Source organism: Enhydra lutris, unplaced genomic scaffold, assembly GCF_002288905.1.
Source record: "Enhydra lutris kenyoni isolate GAN:26980312 unplaced genomic scaffold, ASM228890v2 scaffoldscaffold21, whole genome shotgun sequence".
NCBI classification, from domain to species: domain Eukaryota; kingdom Metazoa; phylum Chordata; class Mammalia; order Carnivora; family Mustelidae; genus Enhydra; species Enhydra lutris.
Genome location: NW_019154105.1, coordinates 7,037,251 through 7,059,927, shown reverse-complemented (window position 1 = coordinate 7,059,927; position 22,677 = coordinate 7,037,251). Strand labels below are relative to the sequence as shown.

General features: G+C 45.4%; 1 protein-coding gene across 1 annotated transcript in view; it reads right to left on the bottom strand.

The window, feature by feature from the left end:
- Positions 1–11,253, bottom strand: part of LOC111149116 (protein phosphatase with EF-hand domain 2) — a 28,564-nt gene extending 17,311 nt beyond the window's left edge. Inside the window, exons 1-9 of the mRNA XM_022506038.1 lie at positions 11,199–11,253; positions 6,337–6,464; positions 6,142–6,199; positions 5,137–5,312; positions 3,717–3,831; positions 2,822–2,868; positions 1,205–1,371; positions 726–762; positions 486–635 (exon numbers count right to left, since the gene is read on the bottom strand). Coding sequence (XP_022361746.1) covers positions 486–635; positions 726–762; positions 1,205–1,371; positions 2,822–2,868; positions 3,717–3,831; positions 5,137–5,312; positions 6,142–6,199; positions 6,337–6,464; positions 11,199–11,253 — 933 coding nt within the window. The remainder of the gene's footprint in view (positions 1–485; positions 636–725; positions 763–1,204; positions 1,372–2,821; positions 2,869–3,716; positions 3,832–5,136; positions 5,313–6,141; positions 6,200–6,336; positions 6,465–11,198) is intronic.
- Positions 11,254–22,677: the final 11,424 nt, after the last annotated feature.

Genomic DNA, 22,677 nt, shown 5'->3' with positions numbered 1-22,677 from the left:
TCTTTAAAAAAAAAAAACATAGCTGTTGAGTTTAATTTGGAATTGATCTTCATCTATCTGCCAATAGTATCCTCCCTGCATGAAGTAGGCACTCACACACATTGGTTGAGTTTCACTGAGTTATTTGAGAAATGGAGGCTCTCCACATGCAGTGCTGGAGGGGTATTAGAACTGTCTAGATCAGGGATGGCAAATAGAAGGCTCTCATTGCCACTCCCCACTCTCGCGTCCAGAGCAAACATCATAATGGATCACAGCATACTTGCTCCTTGCCCCGAGATGTGGATTTTTAATCTTTCTCCTTTGAATGGTTTAATGGCTTCTCTTGACAGCCCTTATTAGTCACCCGGAGTCAGCATGCAAGACAACATTTGTTTTATGCGCCCTTGTGAGACTGGATTAAATTATTACCAACTGGGTTGTTATTATTATTAACTGGGTTAAATTATGGTGAAATACGCACTACTTCATTACTCAGTCAGTACCTTGTGCCTGTCTAGTTTAGCCAAAAGCTCCAGGTCAGTCATGTCTGACACTCCGCCATGAAGAATCAGGACTTTCTCATCAACCAGAGTGGCCAGAGGAAGCCAACAGAAAACATCCTGCAGTGTTTTTAGTATTTTCTTGCCATGTGTCTGGAAAATGATATTAGGAAGATACTAAGTTTCGAATGATACACTCCACATATCTGAACTAAGAGATTTTTGCTTTCAAAGGTCGCCCACCTTATATTTATGCATCACTTCCTTGGTAAAGCCATATCTAGATTAAAAGGAAAAAACAGATATTATATCAGTGACAACTGTCATGCTATAGTTTAATGTTTATAAAAATTCATATTCTATATACATATACTTAAATACATAGAAAAGAGACTGAGGAATAATTGCCAAAATGCTTACAATTGTAGCATTATCTCAGTTCAGGAAATTATGGGATATTTTTATTTTCATCCTTTTGCTTATCTGTATTTCTTACCTTTTCTAAAGAGTATGGATATGTGAAAAACATTTAATGGTTTTATTAGGAGTAGGATAACGTGTAAGTTTTAAAGAAATACTTTAAATGTCAGACATTTTGTATTCCTTTATAAAATTGGAAAACTGCTTTTAAAAGGCACCTAACACCTCAGAAGCTCTAAGAAAATAACTTTTTATGTAACCACAAGTAAACGTCAAATACCCAAGCGTGTTTGGTTTGTTACCGTAAGTTCATCATATAGTCCTCATGGTTTCCTCGGTTGAGATGGAACTCTTTCGGGTAGACCAACATGAAGGCGAAAAGAACCATCAGGATCTCTACTGAATCCTTGCCTCGGTCCACAAAGTCACCATTGAAGACATAGGCCCTCTCTGGTGATGGGAGGCCATTCTTCCCGATGAGAAGACAAGTCCGAGAGCCAGCAACAAAGGAAGGGATTAGGAAATCAGGACGAGCTGGTGTGTATTTGACAGCTAACGTCAAATTGAACACCAATTCTGTGTTTTCTGGCTCTCCTGCAAATGTGAATTGTCAATTAAAGCTGGAATTATTTTTTTACTGGTTTTACAGTTCCTTTCTAGCAGGGCTGAGGTTTTGACATCCTCATCAAAATAAGTGCTTTTTACAAAGCCAGAGTCTTGCCATGTGGTATGGGCAAAGGACGCTAAACTTGTGACTGAAAGGCCAGTTTTAAGTTTTGGCCACAGCATCTTTTTTTTTTTTTTTTTAAGATGTTTTCATTTATTTGAGAGAGAGAGAGCACATACACCCATGAGCAGGGGAAGGGACAGGAGAGGCAGAGAGAGAATCTTAAGCAGACTCCCCACTGAGTGCAGAACCCAACTCGGGGCTCAATCCCATAACCCAGAAACCATGACATGAGCCAAATCAAGAGTCAGACACTCAACCTACTGAGTCACCCAGGGACTCCTGGCCATGATATCTTTAGTAATAACAACAATAGCAGTCAGATTCCTCAGGATTAAACAAAACATTAAGTGGGAAGATGCCTTGGGAAGCACAGTATATATAAAGCGACGTTACATTAGTAGAACATTCATCTATGTTGTTACATGTTCTACGTTTTATAACTAAAAATGGATAAGAAAATAGCTTTCAGGTGCTTTGATAATCACCTTTTTTTTTTTTAAGATTTTGTTTATATTTTGAGAGAGAGTAAGCAAGAGAGAGAGAGCACAAGCTGGGGGAGAGAGGGCGGAGAGGCAGAGGAAGAAGCAGCTGAGCAGGGAGCAGGGAGTCCGATGAGGGACTCGATCCCAGGACCCTGAGATCATGACCTGAGCTGAAGGCAGACACTTAACTGACGGAGCCACCCAGGCGCCCCAATTTTCTTTATTTGGGGAAAAGGAAATCAATCACTAAATAATGATTTGTTCTCTTTTTTAACCTCAGATCTTTTTTAAAAAAAGATTTTATTTATTTATTTATTTATTTGACAGAGAGAGATATAGCAAGAAAGGGAATACAAGCAGGGAGAGTAGGAGAGGGAGAAGCAGGTTTCCCACGGAGCAGGGAGCCTGATGCGGGGCTCGATCCCAGAACCTCAGGATTAGGACCTGAGCTGAAGGCAGACGCTTAAGTACTGAGCCACCCAGGCGCCCCTATTAACCCTAGATTTTTAAAACAGTTTACAAAAGCATACTAAAATATAATACAGTGCTATCTTTTATATTATGTATTTGCTACTATGTATTCTTTTTTAATAATTTAAAATAATATTTTAAAAATCCAAGCAATACTTAAGCATTTGTTTCATAGATACTGTATTTGAACTTCCAGAGTAAGCCTCAGATTAAGACAGGATCTTAAACATTCCTACCTTATAAAATATAAATATTAAGTCATCCAGCTGGCCATGTAAGTCTCCTAACAAAGACAGAAAGAGAACATCAGTTTCTATGGGTCCTTACCACTGGGTCTCATTTTTACTACAAAAAGGAAAATACCCAGAAAAATCTGACAAAGCGATGGTCACTCATTTTTCCGTATGTAAGAGAGGGATAAATATTAATTTCCCCTGCTGCGGGGACAGTTAATATTGAAATCAGAAAACACAGTGCTGGCTTTCTACGTGATTATCATAAAGGGTGAAGGAAGCAAAGCTAGGACAGAACAGGGCGGGGCTGCCCACTCCAGTGAGACCTGGAGAGAGTCCTGCCCGACCCAAGGTAGGAAACCGTCACTCACTTATGGGCCCGGGTTAGGAGAGTTTTCAACAGATGTTGGAAATCTGTATTTTAACATGAAATCCTCCAATTTTCAAACGTTGGAAATTAAATTTAAAAAATTTAAGGACATTCCAGGGCAAGCAAGATCCAAGCGCAGGTTGCGTGTGGGCCTCGGAGAGCCAGGTGACAATCGGGTGTCCTATAGTCCGCACCCCCCACGACGGGGGACATCGGTCCCCACCAGGTGTGTCAACATGAATGAAAACCTCAGGACGTGGAAAGAATCACGACAGACGGGATTTCTGTCTGGCAGGAGACCCTCTGTGGGTGGAAGGGGCTGCATCGCCTGGGAAAGCAGAGCCCACGCCCTCTGGCCCCGCAGCCCTTCGCTGCACCTGCACCGCATGTTTCCGCACACTGGGGCGCATGCGCGAGCGCTGTCCACGCAGCCCCCCTCCCGCCTCCACCCCTCCCGCCCCACCCCTCCCGGTCCGGGGCTCTCCCGCTGGCGTCCAGCGCGTGCAGCCAGCTCGGGCCCGCGCTTACCGCACACGGTGACCTCCTCGCTGTACCGGGTGGAGACCCGGTTGATGTTCGGCAGCTGCACCAGGTGCTTCCTGGTCTCGTGCAGAAGGTTCAAGACGTAGCGAGCGTGCAGCTGCTACCGGGGCATGGGGGGGGCAGAGCGGCACTGACACCCCTGCCGCCACCTGCGCCTCGCTTCCCCCGCCTGCTGACTCCAGTCACCCGAGACCCCAAGAGGGACCCTGGGGCCCCATGCCTGGGTCCTCTCTTCTTCACCCATCTTCTGCTCTGCTTCCTGCCTTCCGTCGTCTCCAAACACTGAGCTGGTTTCCTCTCTCCTGCCAGCTCCATCAAAGCCCTCTCTGCCCTCCACTGGGGAGGGAGGCCTTGTCTCCGTGAGGTGTGAGCAGCTGCACACATGTCGACGGTACCGAGTAATCCTGACCTCACAGGGAAAACCATCCCAGCTCCTCCCGCAATGAGCTCCCTTCACATGGAAGAAAGGGCTGGAATCGGGCGTAGAATCAGAATCTGACCACTTCTCACCACCTCCGCCTCTACCACTGGGGTTTCAAGCCACTGTCACCTTTTGCCTGGAGCATGGCAGGACCTTGACTGGTCTCCCTACCTCTACGCCTTGCTCCCTACCTACCCTCTATTCAGAAAACAGAATGCTTATCTTAAAAAGCAAGCCACATTATGTCATTCTGATGCCCAGTGGCTTCCTATCTCTTTGAGAAGAGCCCACACCCTCCTCTCTTCCTCCATTCCCTGTCCTCCCTGACCCCTCCTCACCAGCCACAGCGGCCTTCCTGAGGTCCCCAATCCATCCAGGCAAGGTCCTGCCTCGTGGCCTTTCCATCTGTTCTCTCTGCCTAGAACATTTTTCTGGAGACATCCCCACAGTGCATTTCCTCACCACCTTTGACCTTGGCTTGGAAATCACCTTTTCCATGGCGCCTTCCAAGATGACTCTATAAATTGACATCCCTCCTACCTAGAACTTAGTTTATTCTTTTATGCAGCTCTAATTGCCTTCTAATATACTACAGAACCTACTTACTCGTTGTTATTTTGTTATCAGTTGTCTGTCTCCCCCCTGGAACTTGAGCCCTGTGAGGGCGGGAATTTCTGTCTGTCTTGCTCATTGCTGTGGTGCCCCGTGCCCAGAACAGGGCCCGCACACAGCAGTGCTAGTAATTGTCTGTGGGATGTACGACAAAGAAAGATTACATGATTCCGAGGTGAGGTTTTCAGTGCATAAAAACTGGCTTCTTGACTTTACAAGGTCCTGGCCAAGCAAAGGGAGCACGGACTCTCGCTAGTGGCGCCATGACACCAACACCCTAAGCCCGGGGCTACTCCTTTTGCATTGGGTCTAGCCTCCCTCTACATCCCACATGGAGTTGGTGGAGACGCAGGTGCCCCAGCGTGAGCTTACTTGTTTCAGTTTGAAAGCTTCCACCAGGGCAGTTGCGTGGTCGGGAAGGAGCGGGAAGGAGAGGTGTGGCCCTGTGTAATTGTCTGGGACCTCTATGGATTCATAGTCGCTGGGCTTCTGTATCTCAGTGTCCTGGGGGAATCTCTCCTCAGTGAACATGCGGTTCAGGAAGTCTCCTGGTCAGGACAGAGAGGGGAGGCCAGCTTGCGATCAGATGGGCCGTCCATGGGCAACACAGTCGTTCCCTGGACAATGCTGGACGTGGAGAGCGCCAGTCTGGCATCAGCTCCAACGCCAGAGAGGAGAAAGGGACAGGAAAGTGACAACAGATTCAGGTGGGCGGAAGGTAGAGGTTATGCTTTTATGTCAATTCCCTTTGACTTTTATTTTAAAAGATGGCGATTTGCCAGACTTAGAACAGAAATTTAGGAGCTGAGGCTTGTAAAAAAAAAAGCAAAAGGAAAAGCCTCGGGGCGGGGGGGGGGGGGGAAGCTCACAGGCATTTCTGGTGCACACAGTGAGTGTGGCAGAAGCTCTTAGAACTTCCAGGGCCCTCCCAGCAAGGGTCCACTTCCAGCCTCTGCCATCTCTGGCCTGGGAGCTCGGCGGGCCAGAAACGCTGCGGAATTAACAACCTTTCCGATCCCTCCTGCCCAGCAGCCTTCAACCAGGGAGCCTCGGGAGTTGACATATGGAGACTCTAGTTGCCGCCTTCCATGGGGTCATTCCAAGGCATGCATTTTGCACTGTTTCCCAGGCACAGAGTTGCTGGCTTAGTAGCACCCCTCCCCGCCACATGCACTTTATTGCCGGCTTTCCCTTCCCTGAATTCCTATTCTTGCATCCGGGTGTGCTCCTGGGAGAACCCAGAAGCTGCCACTGATTCGTCAACCTCCCTGCTCACTCCTTGGCTGTCACCGGGTCTGTGCACCCTCTGCCACCCCCTCCCGTCTGATATCTACAAGCCCGAGACAAGAGGTTGTGCTGCATGGCAGCTCTACTCACGCTCGTGGTTGCTGCTGGGGGTAAAGTGATCCACAAGGTAGCTGAAGAAGTCATGGAGCTGCAGGAGAAGCAGAGACTCGGCTTCAGAGATGAGCGCAAAGAGAAGTGGGGGGGGGTCCCAATCAGCTGCACCCCTGGGGCCCCTGGGCTGGAAGACAGAGCGCCGGTGACTCCGCCCCCCCCCATCCCGCGCACCTTGACCTGGTCTTGCTGTCCTGCGTACTCTATGGACTGGAAGATGCGCCAGGTGCAGTGCCGCCTCATCTCCAGGCGTGCCATGTAGCGCCGGTACCATCTCTGGATGAGGGCTGCTGCCCTGAAGGCTGTGACAGGGAAGGAGGAGTGAGCCTGTGAGCCGGGACTCCCCCTGCCAGTGGGGAGGCGAAGGGCCCCTCTCCTACTGTAACGTGGGGGCAAGACGATGGGAAAGAGCCAACCATTGCTGCCGGTAGGGAGGATTTGCCTGACCACTGGCTGGGAGGTTCCTTTCCCCATTCCCACCCCCGACCCCGCCTTCATCCTTACCTCATGGTCATACTGTCATTGGAGGTTTAGTGGTATTCCTACTTTTTGCCAAAAAGGCTAAGTGTAGAGGTGGAAGGTTGGATTGCCAGGATTCTCAAGAAATGCAACCTGGGGAGGTTTCAAGCTCGAGGCATTCTTGAAGAGTGAGATAATGCGGGGGTGGAAGGTGGGGGGACACTGTGACATTATAATAACAGACTGGGGGGACACTGTGACATTATAATAACAGACTGGATATCAGGTGTCCTGGGTTCTAGGCCTGGAAATGCCCTCATTGGCTATGTGGCTTCCCAGGAATTTTACCTTCTTGGGACTCAGTGTCCCCATCTGGAAAGCGGGATGGACTTGGGGACTGGGGAAAACAAACAACGAACACACAGATGACCGCCTAGAATGCTGGGTGGCAGCAAGTGCTTGCTGGGCTGTGTGCTTGCTATCTCCAGACTTGTGACAGCCCCGCGGGCTGCCTGTGTCCCCGTCAGTCGTGCTACTTGGGGGACGGCACTGACTGTCAGATCTGCCTTTGGGCTTCTTCTGCCCCGACCTGTGCTGGGTGACCGCGTCCACAGGGTGGCGCGAGGAGGCTTCCTTCTTCCTGTGAGCTTCAGGCCCCGGGGTCAGGAGAAGAGAGCAGCTGTTCACATAAATAATGAGGTTCTTCTTAAGCTCCTGGGCCTGAATGTGCCAGCGGTGATGAATGGAGTATTTGTGGATAAAGCGGGATTAAAAAGGAAACCCTGCAGGTTAATTCAGGTCAACCTCGTGAGCAGTAGACAGATTGATTTAATATATTTAGCTTGCATTAGGGAGCTAATAGAATTGGGGCTGATTTCTCTAGGAGGAACGTTGCTGGGGGAGTGGGAAAGGAGAACCAGGGAGGAACGTAAGCAGAACTGAACGTGACTTCCTATGACCCAAAATGTCAAACCGTAGCTACTTCTGAAAGGCACTTACCAAACCCTAAGAGATGAGGCTGACGCTCTACAGACTGACCTCTGTAAATCCGTGTTCGGAGCAGTGAAGGCAACATCCTGAGTTAGTGCTACAGACCTTCTAGAAACCGAAGGAAAGCACGGCCACCTGGACCTCGCCGAGACCTACGGCACTAGACTCTCCACAGGGCACCCAGGGATCTCCAGGTTTCACGAGCTCCGCACAGGATTCTCATATGCAGCGAAGGGGAAGCGATACCGGAGAGTATCGGGGCCACCCCGGCTCTGCGACAACGTTCTTGGCTAACACCTTGCTTCAACGTCTGCAGGCATGGACTGCCAACCAGATGCATTTCTATCCTCCGTCTTGCTTGACTTCTCAGGGCTGAGAGAGCAGGCGATGCCTCCTTCTTACCTTTCTCTCCCGCCCAGGCCTGTCAGGGGGCTGGGCTCCCTTTAACTGAGAGATGGGGGCCATGGGGTGCAGGAGAGTCCAAGACCCTCCACCCCCTCCTTCCCAATAGAACAATCTAACACACGGGGGCTCCTCTTGCTCCAGCTTTGTGTGCTAGACCCGAGGGTACAAGTTACAGATGGGCCTGGCTGTTCAGACCCCGTGTTAAGAACGAGGCAACCACGTGGAGAGAGGCAGGACCCACAGGGCACTGGGCAGCAAATAAACAGCTGTCGTAGAAGTAAGCCTGGGTGCCTGGCTGGTATAGTCAGTAGAGCATGTGACTCTTTTTTTTGTCTTTTCTTTCCTTCATTTTTTTTTAAAAGTAGGCTCCATGCCCAGTGTGGGGCTTGAACTCACAACCCTGAGATCAAAAGTCACATGTTCCACCAACTGAGCCAGCCAGGCACCCCGAGAGCACGCAACTCTTGATCTCAGGGCTGGGAGTTTGAGCTCCATGCTGGGTGCTGAGATTACTTTACAATTAAAATCTCTAGGGGCATCTGGGTGGCTCAGTCAGTTAAGCATCTGCCTTTGGTTCAGGTCATGATCTCAGGGTCCTGGGATGGAGCCCCATGTCAGGGTCCCTGCTCAGGGACAATCTGCTTCTACCTCTCCCTCTGTCTCTCCCACCTGCTCATGTGTTCTCTTTCTCTAATAAATAAATAAAATCTTAAAAAAAAAAAAAGAGCTTCCAGGCCCAGCTACCCAGAGAATCACGGACAAACCACCCAACTGGGCCCTTTGCAAATTCCAGACCCACAAAATCACGGGCAGAGAAAATGGTCATCCTAAGCCACTAAGTTTTGGGATAGTTTGTTATATAGCAACAGATAATTGGGACAGGAGTTATATAAATGCTTTACAAAGTTATAAAACAAATTCAAAGCAAAGTGAAAAGTAAATCAATCCCCAAAGATTAAAAGCAAAAGTTTAGGGGGTGCCTGGGTGGTTCAGTCAGTTAAGCATTCAAGTCTTGATTTGGGCTCAGGTAATAATCTCAGAGTGGTGAGATTGAGCCGGTGTCCGTCTCCAAGCTGAGCACTGAGCCTACTTAAGATTCTCTCTCCCTCCACCTTTTCTCCTCCCCCACAATGCACACATGTGCTCTCCTTCTCTCTCTCTCTCTCTCAAAAAAAAGCGAATGTTAAACAAGTGAATCTAACCTTACATAAGTTAGAAACACAGACAGGAGTTATTTCAAACGACTTGAGAATTCAATAATTTGTACATCCCTAGTACAATAATTTGTACATTCCCTAGAATGTATCCAAAGGACAAAAAGAACTTCAAAGAAATCTTAAAGAATTTTCAGGGATCACATTGTTTATAATAGCATTGTTAGTATTCTGAAACTATTATTTATACATGGTAGGATAGAGTAAATAACACTATTTTAATGTCACTAGGAAAAAAGATTTTTAATAAAATGATAGATATAATATCGAGGCTGTTAAGTAAAAATATCGTGTTCCTGAGTATAAATTGCTCATGGTGGGTTTTTTCTTCCAAATAATACATGTTTTCTGGATTTGTTCACTGAGAAGGTATAGAAAGTATGGACCAACCAGGAAGCAGTGACCACCCCACACCCTAAGAAAGGAGCAGCTCCTCCCGGGGCCAGGAAGGTGCAAAATGACCCTGGGACACATTGTGAAGCGAGACAGCAAGGAAGCCACGAGCTTACAGAGATGCTGAAGCCAAGACGAACAAGTGCTGTCACTCTTCCCCTGGCTTTCCTCCTACAGCTTCAGCTGCCTCTCCGCGGCCTCCTTCGCTGACTCATGCTCTTGGACCTGGTGCTCAAGCCCTGGAGCCCTTCATGGCTCTGTGCTAAGCTGTGGCCTCTGATCTGTCTTTACTCTCCCTCCAGGGTGCTTCGGGGGCCCCATGGCCTCAGCGACCACATAACATTCTGATGCCTTCAGGCAGTATCTTTCCAGCCCACCTGCCTCCAAAATGCCCATGTGAATAGGCACCGCCTTCTCGGTACTTCTACCTGCATGTCTCGTGGACGCTTCCACCCGAACATGGACGAAAGCCTCATCTTCCCTCTAGTCAGACTTGGTTCTCCTCCAGTCTTGATGTCAGTCACTGGCATTAATTCCTGCTCTGTCTTGCTAGCCAGGAAACCAGAAGTCATTCTTTTTTTTTTTTTTTTTTTAATTTTTTAAAGATTTTTTAAAAAATTTATTTATTTGACAGAGAGAGACACAGCAAGAGAGGGAACACAAGCAGGGGGAGTGGGAGAGGGAGAAGCAGGCCTCCCGCTGAGCAGGGAGCCCGATGCGGGGCTCGATCCAGGACCCTGGGATCATGACCTGAGCCGAAGGCAGATGCTTAACGACTGAGCCTTCCAGGCGCCCCAGCGGAAGTCATTCTTGGTCCATCCTTCTCCTTCACCCCACACACCCACAGTTGGATCCCGTCGCTTTGACCTCCTGGATGTTGTTGGGTTTCACCCTCTTCCCTCCATCCCTGCTGCCCAGACTCTGGTCCAAGGTATCATCATCCTCCGCTTGACGACTTTAGTGGCCTGTGGACTGTTCCTCCTTCTACCCTTACTCCCTCTGATCCCTCCTTCACAGAAGCCGGAGGCCTTTAAATCTTTAAATGTGTGTATGTTACTCTAAACTCCCTATTTTGAATTCTTCAATGGTTCTTCACGCCTTTAGGATAAAGTTAAAATCCTACAGATCCTGAGTGATCTGGTCTCTGCCTACCTCGACAGACTCCTCATGTCATGCCATCCTCCCTCTCGTTCGCATCAGACCATTCAGTTCCTCGAACATGACTGTCCTTTTCTACCTCATGACCCTTGTACATACCGAAGCCTCCCCCTGAAATCCTCCTTCATCTGCTAATTGCCCAATGGTATTTCATTGACTGGTGCATGTATAATTTGGGATAACCCCTCGAGGACAACACTGACTCCTCAGTACAATTTAACTCTGTCAAATATAGTTCATCAGCTCCTACGATATTCAGCTGACATTCTGGTGGTCTCCTCATAAGGAGGAGAAGCTGATTTTCAAGAGTTGCCTGAGGAGAAATATAATGGTTCCTTCTTCCATTCTGAGAAGCCCCTCTATCCAGTGTAGGCTTTGGGATACTTACAGCTGGTTTGGGGAATGGGAAACACATACCTTTCTCTGTGTTCTGGAAAGCAAAGTGATGTTGGGTTGAGGTACCACTTCCCATAGTGTAGGTTCAAGTCTTCTGTGGGACACAGATAGCAGGTTGGAGGGAGAACGAGTTGTTTGCTGACAAAAGGAAGAGGGACTCTGAAAGAAGGGAATTCAGACAGAATTAGTTCAGATAGACCAAGTTATCTATGGACCTTGTCTCTCACATCGTAAAAACCATGAGACTATCATCTGAGAGTACTTTCCCCACCTCTGCAGTGTCCGTGCATGAGTGTTTCTCCCCCTGAAAATTCCACTGGTCCTCTCACCTCTCTCCCATGTTTCTAGCCTTTCTGCTAGCTTTTCCTTTTCAGTCTAGAAACATCCTGAAGTCTCTTCTCTTCCTATCTCAGAGCTCTTCAGGCTCATCATCCTTTGATTCCTGTATCTCTCCAGCTACCAGCTGGTCCCCCTTGTCTTCTCATTCAGACTTCTCTCATGAGTAGACTACATATTTTCTCCTTAAATCCTCTCCAGACCATTTTTTCATCTTACCTGTTGATCAAAACCTTTCATGCTGTTGTCTCCAATGCCTTCATCTTCATCTCAGTCCTTACCTTGCCCAAACAGCAAAACCATCTGTTTCCACAAGCCCCACCTTGATCAAAACTCTATTCCTTGGGTCTCCACAATGCCGGACACCCTTGCCTTTGCTATACCTCTCTATCTCTCTCCTTCTTGAGCTCACTTTTCTCTGTCTTTTAAATATCCATTTTTATTTGTCCTCTAGCCTCAAATGTCAGGTCTCCTCACTTGGAACATGGTCCCTGGATGAGTGAATTAATATGCAACTACCACTTCCCACCTCTCAAATCTGTAACTCCAACCCAGATAATCCATATCCGTCAGCCCCACATACTCACCTTCCTGTTAAACTTTCACCAGGCTGCCTCAGAATCCATGTACCACAAACAGAACTCATCTCCCTAAAAGCTTACCCCGCCAGCCTCATCTCTCTTCTCCCTTTTCTTCAAACTCTGTTCTTTGACCACCATGACCGATGGTTTTTGTTCTGACTTGGAATATTCCTCCTATCCCACCCTTCTTGGTTAACTTGTCTAACTTTACTGATTCCTTTTTTTAAAAAAAATTTATTTATTTATTTTACAGAGAGAGAGAGATCACAAGTAGGCAGAGAGGCAGGCAGAGGGAAAGGGCAAAGCAGGCTCCCTGCTGAGCAGAGAGCCTGATGTAGGGCTCGATCCCAGTACCCTGAGATCATGACCTGAGCCAAAGGCAGAGGCTTTAACCCACTGAGCCACCCAGGCACCCCAACTTTACTGATTTCCTTAAGGCTCACTTTGGGCATCACCTTAGGGAAGCCACTTTGACAGGCACCTCCTGTGAGCTCCTGAATATCCTATTCACGTCCCCATCTCGGCAATAACATAGTTTCCTATTTTGCATCTCTCTACCATTAGACTATCATTTCCTTGAGAGCAAAAACTATGTGTGAGCAAATTCATCATTATACCTCTAGAAATCAGCATGGGTCTGACATGTGGCAGGAATTCAATAAATATTAATTGAATAAACTTTTTTTAATTTTTACCGTATTTATTTATCACCACATTTATTTTTACACAACAAAGACCAATCCTTCTCTAGCTCCTTTTCAGGAAGCAACGTGAGACCTACTGAGTTAATGTCGAAAGCAGATTCCACTTCTCTATTTCCCCCTCCCTCACATCTACCCCACTCTACTTCCTCTATTTTTAAAGGTTAATGTAATGGGGATTGTCAAAGAGTTATTAAGTTTTCCCTTGAAAATCAAGGAAAAGTCTCACCTTGCTTATGTTGGTTAACTTATTTTGACTAAATAAAGAGAAAAAGACTATGATCTCTTTTGTATGGATAAGCAAAATGATTCCCAGATATAAGAGAAATCATGAAACCAGAATCTGAGTAATGGGTCAAAATGAGTACCCATCGTGACCAAATCAACCCAACTTTCTCCAGATACCTGAACAATTTGAGAGCTGAGAGGAGCATCAGCAATGATTGAGCTCACTAACGCACTTACAACTTGTTTTGATAATCAGTGACTTGCCTGTGGAGACAACGTTTTGTGCTAAAGTGGTGGGGTTTGGGAGTGCACGGATGCAGGTGAGAAATCCAGCTCAGCTTTCCACTAGGCCTTGGTCCCTTAAGCTCCCATAAACTCTCTCTCTATATATATATATTTGAGAATAATAAATAAGATATTTAAAGTGTTCTTAGTATATGGTAGAATCAATATGTTGTTAGATTGTATCTGATGTATTTATTTTAAAGTATCAGTAGCCAGGGGTGCCTGTGTGGCTCATTTGGTAAAGTGTCTGCCTTCGGCTCAGGTCATGATCTCAAGGTCCTGGGATCGAGCCCTGCATCGGGCTCTCTGCTCACCGGGAAGCCTGTTTCCCTCTCTCTCTCTGCCCGCTCTATGCCTACTTGTGATCTCTCTCTCTCTGTCAAATAAATAAATAAGATCTTAAAAAAATCATAGCCAAAAACATATTCCTGGCTCAAATTTAGGGGGCAGTAAAAGACACACTATCTAAACACATCACTGCTACGAACTGAATGTGTCCCCCATAAATTTACAAATTAAAGTCGTAACTCTCAATGTGATGGTATTTGGAAGTGGGGCTTTTGGAAGGTCATTAGGTTTAGGTGAAGTCATGAGAGTGGTGATCAAAGGATGGGATAAGTGTCCTTATAAGGTCCTGAACTCGGGGTCGTGAGATCGAGCCCCACATGAGGCCCTGAGTGGGGGCTCTGTGCCCAGTGGGGAGTGTGCTCAGGATTCTCCCTCTCCCTCTGCCCCTCCCCTGCTTCCTGCTCATGCTCTCTCTTCCCAAAATAATAACCAGCTTAAGTATTTTATCAGTACAGAATTAAGAAAATGCATCATGGCAGATTAGAAGTTGAATGGAAGAGTATTCAGCCATGACAAAGAACAAGGCAAATCTCTACGTAATGGTAGGAAAATATCCCCAAGATAAATCATTACATGAAGAAAAGCAAATTGCAGATCACTATGCTTACTATGATCTCATCTATATAAAAATATGTTAGTAAATGTAAAATCAAATAGCACATACCAAACTGTTTGGTATGGGCTGATGTGACAAACTTTCATTTTTAACTTACACAGTTTTATTTTAACTTTGATAATTAAAAATCAGTAAGTCATATTTTCTAAAAATGTTTCCATATAAGAATTAGGAAGAGGTTCTGACTAAACAGGTGTCACATATGGTTGCCTTAACAGAAGAAATTGGTACATCAACAGATCTGTAAAGAACATTCTAGAAGTCACTAGGAAAAATGAATGGAAAGGAGAACTAAAACGCTTCTCAAGGGCAGAAGTGAAAGGTTCATAAAACCAAACGTGGAAAAGGAGGCTGCTGTAGTCTCAGGTAGTTGAATCGACACCTTCCCATAATGACTAACCGCTTTTCCTGCTAGTGATTCCCCAGCCAGCCATCTTTTCAGGTAAATAGCACATCTTCACCACCTAAGTGAGACCCCTGCCCTTCTAGGATTTGACTTAGCATCATCCATATCTGACATTTTCATAAAAAAAAAAAAAAAATGTCGGCGGGTGCCTGGGTGGCTCAGACCGCTGAGCACCAGACTCTTGGCTCCTGCTCAGGTTACGACCTCCAGGTCTTGAGATGCAGCCCTGCGTGGCTCTGCACTGAGCACCGAGTCTGCTTTGCATTCTCTCCCTCCACCCGCCACCCCATCCCTGGGCTTGCTGTGTGCCCGCGTGCCCCTGTGCTCTTTCTAAAATAAACAAAATCTTCAAAAAGAAAAAAATGGCATTATTTACCTTCCCACTAAATGAACCTCAAAACACACACAGCAAAGACCTCCCCGGGTGAGTCGGTACCGGGGGCTTCCTCTGCCCTCCGCCCGCAAACCAAGCCTGTACTTACTTCCCGAGTAAGAACTCTGCCTGTTGCCCTCTTTTCTGTATTGAGGCTAGAAAGCAAGCTCTTACCTTCTTTGTAGTCTTTACTAGGACACAAAGGAGGCAGAAGCCTCTTTAACACACAGGTGTGACCTCCATCCTGGCTTCCGAGCTGGCTGAGGGCTCCCCGGGCTGGTGCAGTGTCTTCCGGACCTACACGGCAGGTGCAGAAGGCGCCGGCCCAAGCGGGCATACCTTCCCCCAGAGGCAGCCAGGACATCCACAGCCTCGGCCAGGCGGTCAGGGCTCCCGACCACACGGCAGTAGGCCCCCCTTGACCGTGATCAGATCAGGCCTGTGAGGGGGATTCACAAGGGGAGACTGCATAGTCAGCGTGTCTCCCTCCCCCCTGGGCCCGACTCCTGAAGACAGTGTCTCCCCGGCCCTCTCCCACCCTAGCCAGGGGTCTAAGCCTTCTTACTCCCCCGGATTAGGAGACTGTGTTTCCCAAGCCACGTCGGCACAGCCTGAGCTCCTTAACCCAGAAATAGAAGAGGGATGAGCGCACAGGGTGTGGGGCTCAGAGCCGGCCTCGTCCGGCCTCGTCTGGCCTCGGGCTCCTCCCTGCGTGCCCCAGGACCCCAAGCTCTCCTCCCCCGCCGTTGGCTTTTCTCTGTTCGCAAAACGTCATGGAAACATCTTGCCTTTTCTTGCCGACTTCTCCTACAGTTCTTGTTTACTTTTCTTTGGACATCACCTAAATGATTAATACGTTAAAATATTAATCACTATTCCCAGATAACTTACTTTGTCAATTCATCTAAGATGCGCTTGCCGGGGCTGGTAGGTACCCAATGTGCCCTGTGAATCTGCAAAGAAATTTACACTTTATTTGCCTCTGTTTAGTAGGTCAAGCTTGTTATTCAAATCCTCTGGATCCTTATGTATTTTTCCTTGTCTGTTTGTCTCAGAAAAAAATGTTTGGAAGATTTCTCTAAATATGGATTTAGCCATTTACCCTTGGATTCCTGAATCTTTGCATTATGTTTTGTAGCTCTGTATTAAATATATATTGAATCATATAAAATTGCCATTATATGATTATATATGTGTAATACATGAAGGCTTATGGGTGCTTTTCTTGGTAGAGGGTGATTTATCAAAATAAAATATCACTCTGCCAAAATCCATTTTGGCTTGAATTCTCTTTTGTCTGATACTGATATTTTCACATTGACTCACTTTTGTTAGTGGTTGACTACTAACATTTTCCCCCCTAATTCACTAAAAGTTAAAAGACGAATAAAGTCCTGTGTTATTGAGAGTATGAGAAAAGGAGCCTCTCCATACACTGCTGATGGGAATGTAAATTGTTTCACTTTGTTGGAATTAAACTAGATTAACTTTTAATTGTGATTTATTAAATTATGTACTTATTTTTAGCTGAGAAACATTACATTCTTTTTAAAATATTTTTTATTTTAATAGAGCTGATACACAATGTTACATTAGTTTCATGTTTACAACATAGTGATTCAACAGCTCTATATGTTACGCTGTGCTCGCAAGTGTAGCTCCCATGTGTCACCGTACAACGCTATTACAATATCATTGACTGTGTTGTGCCTTTTCTTCTCATGACTTATTCATTCTATAACTGGAAACCTGTATCTCCCACTCCCCTTTACCTATTTTGTCCATCCTCCCACCCCTTTCCTCTCTGGTGACCATTAGTTTGTTCTCTATATTTATGGGTCTGAATCTGCTGTTTATTCATTCTGTTTTTACATATGAATGAAATCATATGGAATTTGTTTTCCTCAATATGACTTGTTTCACTTAGTATAATACCCTCTAGGTCCATCTATGTTGTCTTCAAAGGCACAATCTTATCGTTTTTTATGGCTGTGTGATATTCCATCAAATATACACACCATATCTTCCTTCCCCATTCATCTGTCCATAGGCACTTAGGTTGCTCCCTCCCATTTCTCGACTATAGTTAATAATGCTGCAATAAACACAGGAGTGAATATATCTTTTCAAATTAGTGTTTTCATTTTGCCCTGGGGGTTAAGTGGAATTATTGGATTACTGGATCGTATGGTATTTCTATTTTTAATCTTTTGAGGTAACTCCATACTGTTTTCCACAGTCGCTGTACCAATTTACATTCCCACCAATGGGGTACATGAGTTCCTTTTTCTCACATTCTCACCAACACTTGTTATTTCTTGTCTTTTTGGTTTTAGACATTATGATAGATAGATATGAGGTAACACCTCATTGCATTTTGACTGGGCATTTTCCTGATGATTAGTGATCTCGAGCATCTTTTCGTGTGTGTGTTGCCCATCTCTGTCTTTTTTGGAAAAATGTCTGTTCAGGTCTTCTGCCCATTTTTTAATTGGATTGTAATTTTGGTGTTGCACTGTACTTTTTATATAATACATGTTCTTTTTATATAATACAATGTTCTTTATATAGTTTGGATATGAATCCCTTATTGGATATATCACATGTAAATATCTTCTTCCATTCAGTGGTTGGTTTTGTTGTTTTGTTGATAGTTTCCTTTGCTGTGCAGGTGTCTATTTTGATGTGGTCCCAACAGTTTATTTTTGCTTTTGTATGTCTTGCTTCAAGAGACAGATCTCGAAAAAAGTTGCTATGGCTGATGTCAAAGAAGTTACTGCCTATGGTCTCTTACAGGATCTTTAAGGTCTCAGGTCTCATATTTAGTTCTTTAACCCATTTTTAATTTATTTTTGTGTATGGTTCAAGTAAGTAGGTCAGTTTCATTCTCTTGCATGTAGCTGTCCAGTGTTCCCAGTACCATTTATTGAAGAGAATGTCTTTTCCCCTTTGTATATTCTTGCCTATTGTCAAAGATTAATTGACCAAATAAGTATGGATTCATTTCTGGGCTCTCTATTCTGTTCCATTGATCTATGTGTCTGTTTTTGTGCCAGTACCATTCTGCTTTTGATTACTACAGCTTTGTAATGTAACTTGAGGTCTGGAGTTGTGATTACCTCCAGCTTTGTTCTTCTCTTTCAAGATTGCTTTGGCTGCTTGGGGCCTTCTGTGGTTTCATAAAAATTTTAGTATTGTGAATTCTAGTTTTGTGAAAAATGCCGCTTTCAATTCAGTTACAAATTTGTAATATGTAAACCTTTTGATCTAGAAATTTGACTTTTAAATATTTTCTAGAACTATACAACCCCCCCACAAAAATATAAAAGAATTTTCATTACTGTGTTGTTCATGATCATGAAAAATTAGAAACAACTTAAAAATTCATAAATTGCGGAACAGTTAACCAAGTTATTGTACCTACAGAAGAGTCCTATGAGGTCATTAAGAAAATATAGCTCAAGATCCTCTGTCATGGAAAGATGGTTCCTATTTTTTTGTTATGTGAACAAGACAACTTGCTGAATTATATAATCTAACCTCATTTTGAAGAAATATTCTATTTTACCAATCATGTCTTCTAGTTTCTGTATGGATGCTTTGACGTCTTGGGGCCTTGCTGTCCCCCAGCAAGGTAATGCCCTTCCCAAGGTTAGCTGATTCCTACCTATGGCAAAGGACTGCAAATACCCTTTCTTATGCAGGTCCCCTAATACAGAGTCTACATCCCCCAACCCGGGCCTGTAGGAGCTTTTACACCCAAGGACACTGTTTCCCTGCCCTCATTACCCAGGGCCACGATCCAACAACTTAGGACAGTTCCTATGCCCTGGAGCTGATGAAATTATTCAAACCAGCCGATCGCAGACCTGTCCAGCCTGCTCACCTGTGTCAGCACATTCCTTCCCTCAAAAACCACAAGAATTTCTAACTTACACCCAGTTCTCTGCTCTGTCTGCCTGTGACCAATCTTGGTATTCTTTCCTGTGGTACGGCAGGCACCTGCTCTGTCCCCTTCCTCTAATGGCAACTGGCCCCTGATCTGTTGGCCTCACAGAGCTGAGTAAAATCTACATTTTAAAACACATAAGCACTAAAAAAAACCTCTTCATGAACACAGATGGCAGTTATCTCTAGGGAATGCAACCGGGGAGAGAGCAGTCTGTGAGCAGGGAAGACAGGCAAAGGATTTCCAGTATGTACTGTTTGATTGATTGATTGATTGATTGATTGATTTTATTTTTAATTTTAGAGAGAGAAAGAGAGAGAATGAGTGCAGGGAGGGGCAGAGGGGGACAGAATCTCAAGCAGACTCTGCGCTGAATGTGGAGCCCTACACTGGGCTTGATCTCATGACCCTGAGATCAGAACCTGAGCCAAAACCAAGAGGAGGATGCATAACTAGCTGAGTCACCCAGGTGCCCCGATTTATTTACTTATCATTTAAGGATTTTATTTATTTGAGAGTGTGTGAGCGGGTGGGAGGGACAGAGGGCATGGGAGAATGGAAGTAGTCTCCCCACAGAGCATGAGGCCTGATGAGGCAGGGCTCCATCCCACCCCTGAGACCATGACCTGAGTTGAGACCACAAGTGGGAGGCTCAACTAACCTAGTCACTGAGGCAGCCCTGATTTATTTTTATAAAAGGCATATGTTCCTCGTGTACTTAAAAAAAGAAAAAAACTTTAAAAATCAACTCTATCCATCTCCTATACAACCACTGTAGGCCAAGCCATGTCCATTTCCAAGGAACATTTTTTATTAAACGTATTTTTGGCTTTTAAAAATGTTTTATTGTGATAAGAACACTTAACATGAGCTCAGCCCTCTTACTGAATTTTTAGGTGTAAGATACAGGATTGTTAAGTAGACTATAATAGAGTAGATAGGTACAATGTTGTACATCTGGTCTCTAGAACTCATTCATCTTGCCTAACCTGCCGAACCTCTTCCTAGCACCTAGCTTCTGAGTCTGTTTTAGATATTTTGTAGAGGAGGAAAAAGCTTTTTTCCTACCCTTTCGGGATCCCTAGCTGGGTCTGAGAATTAAACTGACAAAGGCAGATTAATAGGAGAAAAACATACAAAATTATTCAAGAGAAGTTTCACATGACGCGAGGGCCTTCATAAGGAAACAAAGACCCAAAGAGATGGGTCTGTGCATCTTTATGGGACGTTGGATGACAAGGAGGCAGACATGGAGGCTTGTGGTAGGCTAAGGAGTATGAGGTAATTTTAGTAACTCAGTGAGGACTGCTCGTTAGGATTCTTTTGGGTCCCACTGTCTTCAGAGACAAGAAGGCTCTATTCCTCTGGGTACAGGGAGGACACCTCCGCAGGAGGGTTCTAGGACCTGTTTGCAGGATGAAGGGCTGGGGGAGGAGGTCAGAGCGGCCCTCCTGCTTCTGCTATTCTCCCAGATTTCTTCACTTAAAATATTCAATGTGCCAATGTGCCATATCCGGGGGTCGTGTGTCCTGAGCCCCATCGACCCCAAGTAAGTGGAATGTGCAGTCTTCATCCTTCTGTGACTCACCCGTTTCACTCAAGATCATGTCCTCAAGTTCATGCGCGCTGTCACCTACTTTGTAAAGGCTGGATGACATTTCATCATGTGCACATACCCATGTTTTCTTCATCCATCCGTCTGTCCATGAACATTAAGGTTGTTTGCCATCTTGCAATCCATCTTAATTTTTAGCTGGTCTACTAACATGTCACACTAGCTGATTTTCACTTTTCCATTATCCGCTCCCAACAAGGTACTCTCCATAATTACACAGAATGAATTTAAAAAAAAAATCGCTCATCGGTGCTTTGATTTCTGGGTATCTTGGAGGGATAAATACACTGAAAAAACATTCCCACTACAAAACTAAAGATGATAAACATGCATCTTTCCTAAAAGCCGAATACTTAGCTAGCAAATACTTTTGTTTGAGCTAGCAAGCAATCAGAGGGGATGAAGGGAATATAGGGAGGATGGGAATAAAGAGAAGCTTGGGAGGGGAGCTGGCATGGGAGGCATGGTGGCCCGAAGGACGTTTGCTGGTCCCAGGAACTTAGACCCCTGGGTTCTTCGACATTTGCGTCGGGAAGTGGGGGATAAAGGGACATGGCCTTAGATGCACAGAAGATAGAGTTAGAACATAAGCCTGCACAGTGCCTGGCTCTCCTCTGTGAAGGTGGACCCACAGGCTTGCCCTCACATAATGTAAACCGAGGCTTCAGTTTATACTGAATGTTCTAAGAAATCACACACTGAGAAATGAACAGACCCGCATCCTTTCTGGGCAGCGTACTGTCCATCCTGGCCTTCAGGATTTCCAAGAGAACACAATCCAGAAGTATGGAACACCACAGAAACTTCCATGAGGGATAGTGAGTGAAAACAAACAGCCAAGTTAGACACCTGAAGGTTTGATGATTATATTTAGAAGCAGAGTATAAAATAAGTAGGGGTTAAGAAGTTTAACAACAACAACAAAACCAAAGCAAGAAACAGATGCTATCCAATAAAGATCCTAGCAGTTTGAAAAAGTAGCAAATAGCCCATTGAAAATAAAATATTATCCTTAAGGGGCAGTCGGCTGGCTCAGTCAGTAGAGCATGCAACTCTTGATCTGGGGTTCGAAGGTTAAGCCCCAGGCAGGGTGCAGAGATTACTTAAAAATAAAATCTTTAAAAAAATAAATAAAGAGGGACACAGTGGGGTAACTCGGTTAAGTGTCCTACCCTTGGTTTTGGCTCAGGTTCTGATCTCAAGCCCTGCATTGGGCACTGTGCTCAGCAGGGGGTCTGCTTGACATTCTCCCTCCCTCTCTCTCTACCCCTCTGGCTCATGCTCTCTAAAATAAATAAATATGAGGGCCTGGGTGACTCAGTGGGTTAAGCCACTGCCTTCGGCTCAGGTCATGATCCTGGGGTCCTGGGATCAAGTCCCATATTGGGCTTTCCCTGCTTTGTGGGGAGCCTGCTTCTCCCTCTCCCTCCCTCTCCCCCCTGCTTGTGCCCGCTCACTCTCTCTCTCTCTCTCTCTCTCTGTCAAATAAATAAATAAATAAAACCTTTTTAGAAATTTAAAAAATAAAATCTTTTTTAAAATAATAAAAAGATTTATTATCCTTGCTACAAAGAACTCAGTAGATTCACTAAAGAAATATTTATGATTTTGCAGAAAAAAATAAAGACATGGCCTGGAATATGTCATTGCAAGAGAAATCCACACCCCTACTCTCCGTGTCCTGTCCCCACGCTGCCCCCCCCACCCTTGCAAATCCCAGAGAGCTGAGACAGAGCAGAACAGGTGTGATAACACACATACTAGGGAGTTCAGGAGAAAAGACACAAGAGAACGTAGAATAGCAAGAGAAGAGAAGAGTGACTGAGCGCGTTCCAAAGTTGAATAAGAGAAGTACATTTGAAGTCTGGCGAGCTTACCAAACCCCAAGCAGGCTAAATAATAAGAAATCTACATGTGGACACATCAGAGTGAAACCACACGGCACAAGGAACACGGGTCTTAAAGACAACCAGAGATCTAGATTACTTAAGTCACTCTCCTACTGAAAAGTCCCCAATGCCATCCTGCTGCCTGGTTAAAATTAGGCTACTCCCCAAATTTC